Below are 11,340 nucleotides of genomic sequence, written 5' to 3'. Positions count from 1 at the left end.
TAAATATCCAATACATTTATTGAATGCTTCAGTGCGGTCTGTGGAGGAATATTGGTTTAATCCTCAGAAACTCACTGATACAACATAGTGAACCAGTTGCCAATCTGAATGTATAAGACGTGAAAATATTAAGAAGAGTCATCAAAGTATGCTTGGATTATTTAGGGGAGAAAGGTTTTAATCTTCAGTGGGAAGTACCTTCCCATTGAGAAAATCAAGCAACATATTGTAGCAGATGGTTTCTTGTCTGTTCAAAATTTGGTCTCATTAAAAACTTGAAAGTTTTTCAAGTCTGTTCCTGTGGCATTTTAAACAATGAAATCTCGTCAGTCGACTCTAGGTGTTTTTAGTTATTTGCATGAAGGCATAATTTCCATCTATTTTGCCATGCCAATAAATTTAATCTTCAGTTTTTGCTTCCATCTCCTCAGCATCATCATCTCCATCCACTTCAGCATTCTCACGCTCCAACCTTTCCAACTGCCTTGCAAGTTCAGTCTCATCAGTGTCAGTTACCACCTTGGGCTGTAAAGACAAAGTGATCAATATATGGTTATCTTTCAGTGTAATTCAGCATCGGTTTAAGTAGATATACTTTTAATTAAACATGCAGTTGACTTGTCCAAATATAAAAAAAGACAGCAATTATCAACCTGCTATATGCAGTCAAACTCATTTGCCCTGGAAGGTACTGCCAACCAGTGATAAAAAGCTGCTGCCTATTTATGGTTTGGTATATTTCATTTTTTTAAATCAATTATAGATTTCATTGGATTCTTTCCATCTCCATTAATTAGATTGTGTACGCCTTGGGGGAAAAAAAAAGAGAGCTATACAATTAAGGAACACAATCTTAAAAGCTACAATTACTAGCAAAATTGGGGAAAAGGAAGGGGTGGGTATCAAAAAGACTGCACTGAGCTGAATTCAGGAATTTTCATTACTGGAGAGTCAAAACCTCAAAATGGTGTAAAAGCTAGTACTGAATTGCTCTTCATGGATTTTTCATAACAAATACAAATAGTTTTGCCCAGGGCAATCCAAGTTGGATTTGTGATAGACATGCTGTCATAATTCAGTGTCTGCCTAAATGGAGCCAACCGTAAGTTATTTTTGCTTATTTATTAAATATATAGTTTCCAGAAACACACTATTGCAATGATATAAACTTGTTGGAGGTCAAAACATGCATTTCCCAAAATTAACTGAACAAGAACAAAAAAAATTATCTGACTGAAGCTAAAATATATTTCATTACTTTAATATCAGTTTTATTTGTTAATTTAAAAAAAAGGGGGGGTATTTCCACTGAGCTGCAATCAATATGAAACCATTCAGCAGAATTTTTTCAAACTTGTTTTCTTAATTTAAAACAATTTTCTGTTTCCTAAGCAGACTTACCTACAAATTTAACGTATTCTAATATGATTTCCATTACAATGTTATTGTTTTCTTCTACACCAAATGATAAAAGAAGTCTACTGGAGCAAAGGTAAAAACCCACCTCCTGCAGACCCAATGGTTGGAACGTTCAGAACCCCCCACTTGATAATCATTCAGTGTTTAAGACTGAAAACATACTGATAAAACATCCCATAGTGTAAAATCAGAATACCTGAAGGAAAGCACCCTTTGAACTTGATTCCACTATACAAACTTGGTGGAGTTCATAGATGGATAAAGTATTACCAGACATTTCTACTCCTCCTTATAAACCCATTCTTTATTCTGGTTCATTAAGGAAAGAGTATTTTGATGGTCTGGAATAATTAATATTTGAATATATGGGATAATTTAGGCAGATACTTACCTTTGCTCAGTATCTTTCCTCTGGTTGTATTTATCCCTAAATAATATTTCTGTGTATTTCCTCCCTTCTCTTTTCCCTGCCTATTCCTCTTCTGTTCCCTCCATTTGAAAGCTTCGTTAATGGCAATATTCAAAAAACCAAGTCCATAGCAGTATGAGCCAGATTAATTTACTTTCCTTTTTCCTCCACTTAAGAAAGTACTGTGACTAGAACTGTAAGGCTTTCCTGTGTCTTTCCAAATTTCTGACATATCTACACTGTGGTCAAACAGACCCATTAAAAACGGAGCTGAGCAAGCAGGAAGTATATGAGAAAGAGAAGAAAATATTTTCTTAGTTTTCGGAGGCACTTCTATACCAGCGAAAAAGGAACATATGCTTTGAAGCAATTTCTAACTTAATTTTCCAAATGGAACAAGAAAAATGAAATTCTTGCTCCTGGTTGGAGACTGCAAGAACCACTGGATCTTCCCCACATGGCAATAATTACAATTACAGGTATTAGCCCTGAGGATCATAGGCAAAGGTGTCTGCAGGGGGAGGGAGGGGTCAAAATGTCAAGATGACAGTTGCAGCATGCCTCTTTTTCACTGCCTTTCTGAAAGTGTCTCTGACCCCAGCTAGATGAACACACAATACTTACTTCCATTTGCACATTAAAGACACCTCTCTTCTCTTCAATTTTTTCTTTAATGACAGCCATGGCTTGGCTGAGGACAGAAAGGCCTTCAGTCCTTTCAAGTGTTGTTGTGGTCATCACATATCGAGGAGGAGCTATAAGATTTATCTAAAAAAGAATGAGGTAGTATTAGACTTGCTTTCACAAGTCTTAACCTGCTCCTCAAAGCTGCTGATAAAAGGTGCTTTACATCTTGAACTAATCCCAAAAGAACCCCAGGATTTATTTCATACTGCTCTTTTCGTGAAGGAATCCATTTCTAGTATTTTGAGAAAATACTACAAGATAATAAACTTTTAAATGACAAGTATTCCATGATATACAGGCAAACTGCATTAATTACAGGTTCTACATTTTTCAATTCACTTATTTGTAATCCCCAAATAAGTACTCATGGCACTGTTGAGCTTATTCGTGGACATACAAAGCAACAAAATATTGGAATCAGCCAAACTGTACATTCCTGAGGTTTCAGCCAATTCAGCATTTGTAGCATTTTAACAGAACTACCATTAACTTCCTGTAAATCTGTTTAATTTTCTGCCTTAAGGAAATCTTTTTTTCTTATGCTTTCAAAATACAATGTTTTATAACATTGGTAAAATAATCCAACTGAGCCACTGTAAAATTGTAATTGGCTTTCTTGGGTCAATTCAGATCTCGCCTTTCCTCTCAACCCAATTCCTATACATTAACAGACTAAGTGGCATGACGATTAAGCCACAGGAGAATGTTAGATTTTTTTTATATTCAAGATTTTCCAGAACAACCATGTCAAAGGATATCCACTTACTTTGATTGGCATACTCTCTGTAGAACAGCTTAGGCCAGCTCGCAGAGCTTCCTTTACTGCATCTATACCCTCGTAACCATAACAGGCCACTTCAATATCTAAAATAGCCAAAATTTTGATTTTAAAAGTGTTTAGAAAAATTAAAATCATTAGCAACCAAATATATATAGTTCAATAACATTGCATTTTAAAGATAAATGCTAATGAAAAATAAAAATATTCCTAACTACCAAGAGGCCAGAGGCTAAGAGTTTGCTTAACGCATTGTAAGACGCCCTGAGTCTTCAGAGAAGGGCGGCATATAAATCAAATTAAAAAAAAAGAGAGAGATGATCCCAAGGAAAATCATGTTACATTTGTACTTAATCTACAACATGGTTAGGTTGGAATGTTTGAAGCAGAAGACGCATGAGAAATTCAATTTTCTTGAATTTGGTTTACTTCCTTGTATCTTCCCTTTTACAATGCAATTTTTCCTACAAATCCTATACATTTGCATCCCGTTATGAAGAAAGCCTTTCTTCACTATTTCATGATTCTACAAAATGAAAGGAATTCAACCAATGGCTGTCAAGTCTTCACTGACTGGTAACACAAATGGCCAGATCCCTTTACACACACACACACACGTTGCCAAGTGATTTGGTATTTGAATAAAATCCTATTTTTCCCCTTATCCCTCATATGGGTATTTTTTTTTAAAGAAATTAGTTGTCATGTTAGAAATAATCTGAGCTACTTAAAGCAAGTTTTTTGGGGTAGAGAAAGTTCATAAACAACTATTGGAAGTTTTGGAACAAATGCGGTTAGGTTGTTATACAATTTCACCACTGAAAATTATAATTTGGATCTTATTACTTGGCAGAAATGTTCCACATTTTCCTAATCCCAGTAGAATATTTCTGATTAGTAATGATAACAGAACCATAGAATTGTTACACTTTTAAATGATAACAGTAAATTAGTAAGCTTCATTAATATGAACTTATTGCCTATATACCTATCTGTATACTCTGAATTCAGCTCTGATTCAATTGAGTGTTAAACTAATTATTCAGAAATTTCTTAGTGGCAATACTATGTAAAACAGGGCAATCTTCTCTAGTTGTATATACAGCTATATCTCTTCTACCATTAACATCTATTTTTCCACCCGTTGGTTCTGCAACCCAAGAAGACAGACACAGACTTCAGAGGATAATTAGAACTGCAGAAAAAACAATTACTACCAACCTGCCTTCCATTGAGGACCTGTATACTGCATGAGTCAAAAAGAGGGCTGTGAAAATATTTAAGGACCCCTCGCATCCTGGACATAAACTGTTTCAACTCCTACCCTCAAAACAACGCTATAGAGCACTGCACACCAGAACAATTAGACACAAGAACAGTTTTTTCCTGAATGCCATCACTCTGCTAAAAAATAATTCCCTCAACACTGTCAAACTATTTACTAAGTCTGCACTACTATTAATCTTGTCATCGTTCCTATCACCCATCTCCTCTCACTTATGACTGCAACCTTGTTGCTGGTATTCTTACGATTTATATTGACTGTTTCCTAATATGATTTGATTGCTTATTTGTACCCTATGACTATAATTAAGTGTTGTACCTGATGATTCTTGACGAATGTATCTTTTTTTTTTAAGATCTGTATGAGCCAAGGCTAAAGATTTAGGCAGCTGACTCAAGTCATTTACAAATTTCCATCCTCGTCCTTTTATTAGACTCCACCTGATTTATTTCACTGTTCTGCATGTTCTTTTCCTTAATTTCCTTCTTCATCTTTTAAGTGCTTCTTCTTTCATAACATCTAATGAACATTTTTTTTCATCTCCCTGACAATGAATCTCTGGATTCCTTACATTTTCAGAAACTTTCCAATTCCCGCCTATCCAAAAACACTTGTGTTCCAAAAACCTATTTGAGAATTTCTGGTTCTTTTCCTTCAGAAAATTAAATAATTGTTTGGATAACTTATTCAACAACAACAAAAAAAGGGCTACATTTTGAAATATAGCACTGTGAAATTCACTTTCCTAATCTATATCCATTCAAACATTTCCCAGTCATGCTTATTGTTCAAATCCTCAATGAGCCCAAGATAATTACATGTTCAGATAATAATAGTTTTAGATTTACCATACAGCAAAAAGCAGCATCCTCATAATATACTCACTAATTGACACTAATTGACTTAACTTAGGCAGTTTTGGGGGCTCACCTGCTCGAATTTTGACTGCCTGTGGTGTCAAACGTCTATTGATATTGTCAATTAGCACACGCTTTTCATCTTCTGTCAAATCCAGCCCATCAAGGATTGAGGGATCGCTGTATAAAAAGAATAATCAAAGAAAACCTTATCAGAATTTCCTAAATTATCTACAAAAGAGAAATGAGGAACTGTTAAAACAATAAACTATGCAAACATTTAAACACATTTTCTCTTCCTGAAAATTAGGTTTGCAAAAGATATAAGTAGAGTTTATATATAGGAGCAGGGTAGCATGTTGCAGTGTCTTCAAAATGCAGAAAAGTCTATTTGTTGAGTTACAATAATAAGGGTACACGAATCTGCATAAAAGCAAGAAATGCACAAATTTAATTTCTAAATTAGTGAAAGATTAGAAAGGCATCTTTACTTACGAGACAGCAAGTTTGAAGGCATCATATGCACCATATCCAGGCTTTCTGTACTTGTCATCAAATACCCAAGCAGTTCTCTGAAACAAGCTCTCCAGCTGTTCATCTTTTGTGTATTCTAAAACTTCAGCAACATGGCGAAGGATGCTGTAAACCTGGGCAGAAGCAGGGAAAAAGTTGCATGAGAAGGTAACATTGCTATATTTATTGCAATGAATCCTAATCTAATGAAACAATATAACAATGAAAGTTGAAAATTCCATGCAATATACATGTACGCAGGAGATGCCTTTTCTTAAAACGTCAAATATTTCATCAATGTACCCCACTCAAATTTCCTGGTCCAGATAAAATTTTCATGGCCTTGTGTCCTGCCATGGTATCTTTTTAGAATCTTTGGATATACTTGATATATCCAAAGAGGACAGAAGTTAAACAATTCTTTTAAAGCTAGGGCAACTGTGTTTATATTTAACAGGTGAAGGTTCGTTCTCCGAATGTTTCGTTACCAGGCTAGGTAACATCTTCAGTGGAGTTTAGGGGATGTCGGTGTTCTTCCGTTTCTAAGGGCTTCGTGGCGGACACTGACAACTCCTAAACTCCCTTGAAGATGTTACCCAGCCTGGTAATGAAACGTTCGGAAACCAACCCACAAGCTTGGAGAAGGAGCCTTCACCCTCATCCTATACCCAAGCTACAGATAGTCACCACTTTTATGTTAAATATATCCTAGATAAATTTATTTACTAAATGGTGTATAACTTTTCTTCTCTTTGCAGTGGAGTGGATATTTTAAAAATCCCATTTTCCAAAGTTAATTTATGCATGCAGGACAAACAGAAAAAACAAAGTAAAATTCTGCTACTACAGAGTTATTGACAATATAATTGGAAAGCTCTGTGATGTAGAAATGTTTAGGTGACATGAACTCTCTATAGAGAGACTCTTTGTATACTACTACATCCCTGATAACAGCCATAATACTAATTTGGTCACATTAACACATTATACTGGAAATCGGCTACTTATCAGTATTCTCTCTGAAGTGCTGAACTGGACTTCCCTGCTTTTATAGCTAATTGGACCATCTGCACATATATGCAAGAAAAGAACACAGTGATATGAAAATGTATTGTTCATAATATATATGGTACAGGTAGTCCTCAATTTATAATCAAACCAAATGTACAATAGCACTGAAAAAAGTGACTTATGACCTTTTTCACACTTAGAATTTAGAATAACAGAATTGGAAGGGACCTTGGATATCTTCTAGTCCAACCCCTGCTCAGGCAGGAAACCCTATACCAGTGATGGCTAATCTTTTCAGGACCGAGTACCCAAAACGCACATGTGCGTATGCGCGCGCTCACGCCCAAACCCCCAAAATGCGATGTGCACGTCCCTCGCACCCTGCTCATGCGGCATGGCCCCCCATATGCGTCCCGCCCCCACTGCACCGGAGAGACCTGACGACCAGTTGGCCAGCGGGAGGCACGCGTGAATGCGCAGCGGAGCTAAACTGGGGCAATGGCCATAGGTTTGCCATCATAGCTCTATACCATTTCAGACAAATAGTTGTCCAATCTCTTCTTTAAAACTTCCAGTGTTGGAGAATTCACAACTTCTGGAAGCAAGTTGTTCCACTGGTTAATTGTTCTGTCAGGAAATTTCTTCTTAGTTCTAGGTTGCAGCATCCCCAGGGTCAAGTGATCAAAATTCAGATGCTTGGCAACTGACATGTATTTATGAAAATGAAGTGTCCAGGGGTCATGTGATCACCTTTTGCAAACTTAAAGGGGGAAGCCAGATTCACTTATTAGGGCAAAAAAAGATTGTAAAATGTGGCAAAAAACTCACTTAACAACGGTCCTAGCAAATTTTGGGCTCAATTGTAATTGTAAGTCAAGGACTATGTGCATATCTTTAGTTGTATGACTCTATCTTGTTTTTCTTTATTTTAAGGTCGAGCAAAATGAAACTTTTAGCAGAATTAAAATGTATTTCATGATTCAACAAAGCAGGAAGACAAAGGTTTCTTACAAAAACTTACGGTTTTTGATTTGGTGAATTTGTCTTCACATTTAATTGCCTCTTCTGGAGACACTCTTCTTTTTGACAGGTCTATATAACCTAAAATAACAAGAAATATTTTTAAATATATTAAGTCAACTATTTTTCTAAGGCCTTCTCTCATTAAAAACCCCCTATGTATAGTTATTAAGTGCAACAGGAAACATCTGTTCTTCCAAATTACTGCATACCATCCCTTCTGGTAAGCTGTTCTACAACTTTAGTCCTCTCCTCATTGAATATTTTTGAAAACCATATATATATTCCCATGGACTGAAAAAGCTGTATTTGTTATGCAACTCACCTTTCTCCTTATCAACTCTTATGACAACCACACATTCATTTCTGCCAATTCGGATGAGTTTATTTATAGAACGGATTCGTCTCCTGGACAGCTCACTGAGTAAGATCATGCCCTCAATGTTGTTGTATTCCAAAAGACTAACATAGGCTCCCATTTCTGCAATCGACCTGACATTGACCATGACAACATCTTCTACTTCAGGAAATTTATGCTGGTAGAATCTACAGCTTAATCCAGGCATCCTGCAATAATAAATCAGAAAGTCGTAAGTACAAATATGTTTTATAATCAAAACAATTAGTAATAGTGAAGTATAGCTGAAAATAGAGTAAAGAATAATATCTAGAACTCCACAATGACTAGCTAGCAGTTGTGAACAATGGTCAGGAAAACTTCCTTTAATTTGTCACTAACTTCACTATTCATTAAAGAATAACTTACAGCTATGAAATTCAAGACTGCATTTTTGCAATAGATATAGAAAAATATTTTAAATTAGATTAACACATAAGCTCACTAAACAGCCTTATAAAAATCACACTCCCAGCATTATGTCCAGATCTACATTAACATGCAGAAATCTAGCATATAAATAAATGTGCATGCTGTCCTAAAAAACCCAGCACTGACTTAGACAGAAAGTTACAGAAAAGGAAAGGTTGTATTAAAATAAAGGAAGGAGATGGTAGAAGAGCAGACCCAAACAACTAATTACCAAATGGAAGTTAAAGAATAAGATGAATGAATAATGATTAATGATGGACAAAAGACTGTACGTTTGAATATGTTGATAAAAAATAAAAATTAAAAACTTTTATACACACACACACAAAAAGAAAGCTACAGAAGTAAAGTATTTTAAACTTTAATATGCCTCTTCAAGACTGTAACAGCTGTATTCATAACTCCAGAAAGTTCTGGAAGTCCCTTTTCAATTCCAAAACCAGAAAGAGGAGTGTGCATCCTACTTGTCAGCTGTCTGTATAAAATCTGTGTTAAGCCAAAGGCCACCTTAGAAACTTTCAATCAGAACTTTAACAGGGTGGTTATAGTTGGTGGTAAGTGTGATCAGTGGAAAGGAAGACTTGTGTGTTTATTCTGTATCTGACAACAAGAGTAACTAAATTTAACAAAAGCAGATGCAATTTGGAAGCAAATACTTTTATGGACAACTATTATCGGTAGTTCGACAGTATTAGCAGCAGCCTTCCTATTTTTTTTTAATCTCTTACCTGATCAGGCTGGTTAAGGAAAGGAGATAAAATTCTGCCCAAACAATTAAGCCACTTATATACCAAATGGGGGAAGAAATAACAGAATAATGAGTTGGAAGGGACCTTGGAGGTCTTTTAGTCCAACCCCCTACTCAGGCAGGAAACCCTATACCATTTCTGACAAACAGTTGTCCAATCTCTTCTTAAAAACTTCCAGTGTTGGAGCATTCACAACTTCTGGAAGCAAGTTGTTCCACTGATTAATTGTTCTAACTGTCAGGAAATTTCTCCTTAGTTCTAGGTTGCTTCTCTCCTTGATTAGTTTCCAGCCGTTGCTTCTTGTCCTGCCCTCAGGTGTTTTGGAGAATAGCTTGACTCCCTCTTCTTTGTGGCAGCCCCTGAGATATTATCACGTCCCTCCCCCCAAGTCCTTCTTTTCACTAGGGGTACCCAATCCCAACAACCATCTTCACATGTTTTAGCCTCCAGTCTCCTAACCATCTCTGGGGGAAAAGAATCCTTAAGCGCTTGAGCCCGAGCAAAAGATCCCAGGACGTTGTTTCCCTGCTTCCCCCCCCCCCGCAAAATAAAACCCGCAGGGGCTCAAACGTACCAAGCATGCCAGTTTGAGGACCGGCGCTTAGAGGCGTCTTTCTCCCTCTCTGCACCCTGGGTCGACATTGGCACCTGCGGCGGTTACATCTCCGGCGCTGGCGAGCCTTTTTGGCGGACACCACCGCGCAGGAGGCCTTCCCCTCCCTCAGCCACCGCCGCCGGGCTGCAAGGGCGCGTTTGTGACCCAGCAAGGCGCGAGGGGAAAGCGGCGTTGCGGGGCAGGGAGCCCTTTTGTGACATATTTTAAGGGGGAGCCTGAGGGTCAGGAGAGGATCCGAAGGGACACCACAGAAGCCCATCCCGCTGGTAAGAGACGCTCTTACGGCCGCCAGGCCTCTCACGGGTAGCCCAAGTGGCTCCTAGCGGTCACCCTGCCAGAGTTTTCGACACAGCGACCCCACTGCAGCCCGGGTGAGGGAACCCACAAAGCAAGTCCCTCACGAGGCATGAAAGACGCGGGACTGCGCCCCCCCCTTCTCCCCCCCCCCCGCCGGCTTTACCTGTCCGCTCTACAAGTCCCGCTCGCCAAACGCTTTTTCGGACCCGACTCTCAACCAGCCTCACGAATCCGACTCTTACTTCAGCGTGCCTCACACAGCGCAGCCGCCGCCCCGCCTCTTCCTGTTTCGGGAAGCCCACCGGAAGCACTTTGGGCAGCGGAAGTGGAGGTCTAGGGGATATACGACTTCCGGTCTTGCCTGGAATGCTGAGTTTCCTCATGTTAAATCGCTCTTTCTCAAGATCAACCAATTGCTGGCCGAAGACGGCCAACCTTACCGGCCTTTTGAGATTATAATACGAATTTCTACCTTTTAAAAAAGCCAGTATTTTGGCATTAATCCACGCTGAGCAATTTTAATCGAAACAATTCAAAAGTCGGCAGCTTCCCCCGAATTCCAGATCCACGCAACTACTTTCACGTCTGCCGCTTGATAGGGAAAAGGCGGCTTCCTCTCACAGTCATTCAGGGTTTAAGAAGGAGGAGCTCTGCTCTTCCTCCATGCAGCCCGCAGTGGCTTTTCTCCAGCTTGACTTGCCCTGGAATCAGAAAGTCGTCTTGTTTCCCGTTTTTTTCTCCCTGAAATTCCAACGAACGCGTCGCCGACCCATTGCCTTATTCTCGCCTGCCTAATAAAGTTCGTTCTTCCCTTTTTTTTTTTTTTTTTAGCTCTATGTTTCTGACGGGGGTCCCTTCGCGTCAACCGTA

The 11,340-nt window shown here is 38.4% G+C and overlaps 1 protein-coding gene across 1 annotated transcript; it reads right to left on the bottom strand.

Annotated features, from left to right (window-relative positions):
- Positions 1–10,771, bottom strand: EIF2S1 (eukaryotic translation initiation factor 2 subunit alpha). Its single transcript, XM_070937792.1, has 8 exons — positions 10,634–10,771; positions 8,305–8,546; positions 7,981–8,060; positions 5,931–6,082; positions 5,509–5,615; positions 3,282–3,379; positions 2,453–2,596; positions 1–525 (listed from the first exon to the last, which is right to left on the bottom strand). The coding sequence occupies exons 2-8, from the start codon at positions 8,543–8,545 to the stop codon at positions 400–402; spliced, it is 948 nt and encodes a 315-aa protein (XP_070793893.1). The 5' UTR covers position 8,546; positions 10,634–10,771; the 3' UTR covers positions 1–399.
- Positions 10,772–11,340: the final 569 nt, after the last annotated feature.

This window comes from Pituophis catenifer, unplaced genomic scaffold, assembly GCF_029215685.1.
Source record: "Pituophis catenifer annectens isolate HBS135680 unplaced genomic scaffold, rPitCat1.0.hap2 SCAF_1, whole genome shotgun sequence".
Classification (NCBI taxonomy): domain Eukaryota; kingdom Metazoa; phylum Chordata; class Lepidosauria; order Squamata; family Colubridae; genus Pituophis; species Pituophis catenifer.
This window is presented reverse-complemented; position numbering and strand designations above follow the sequence as displayed.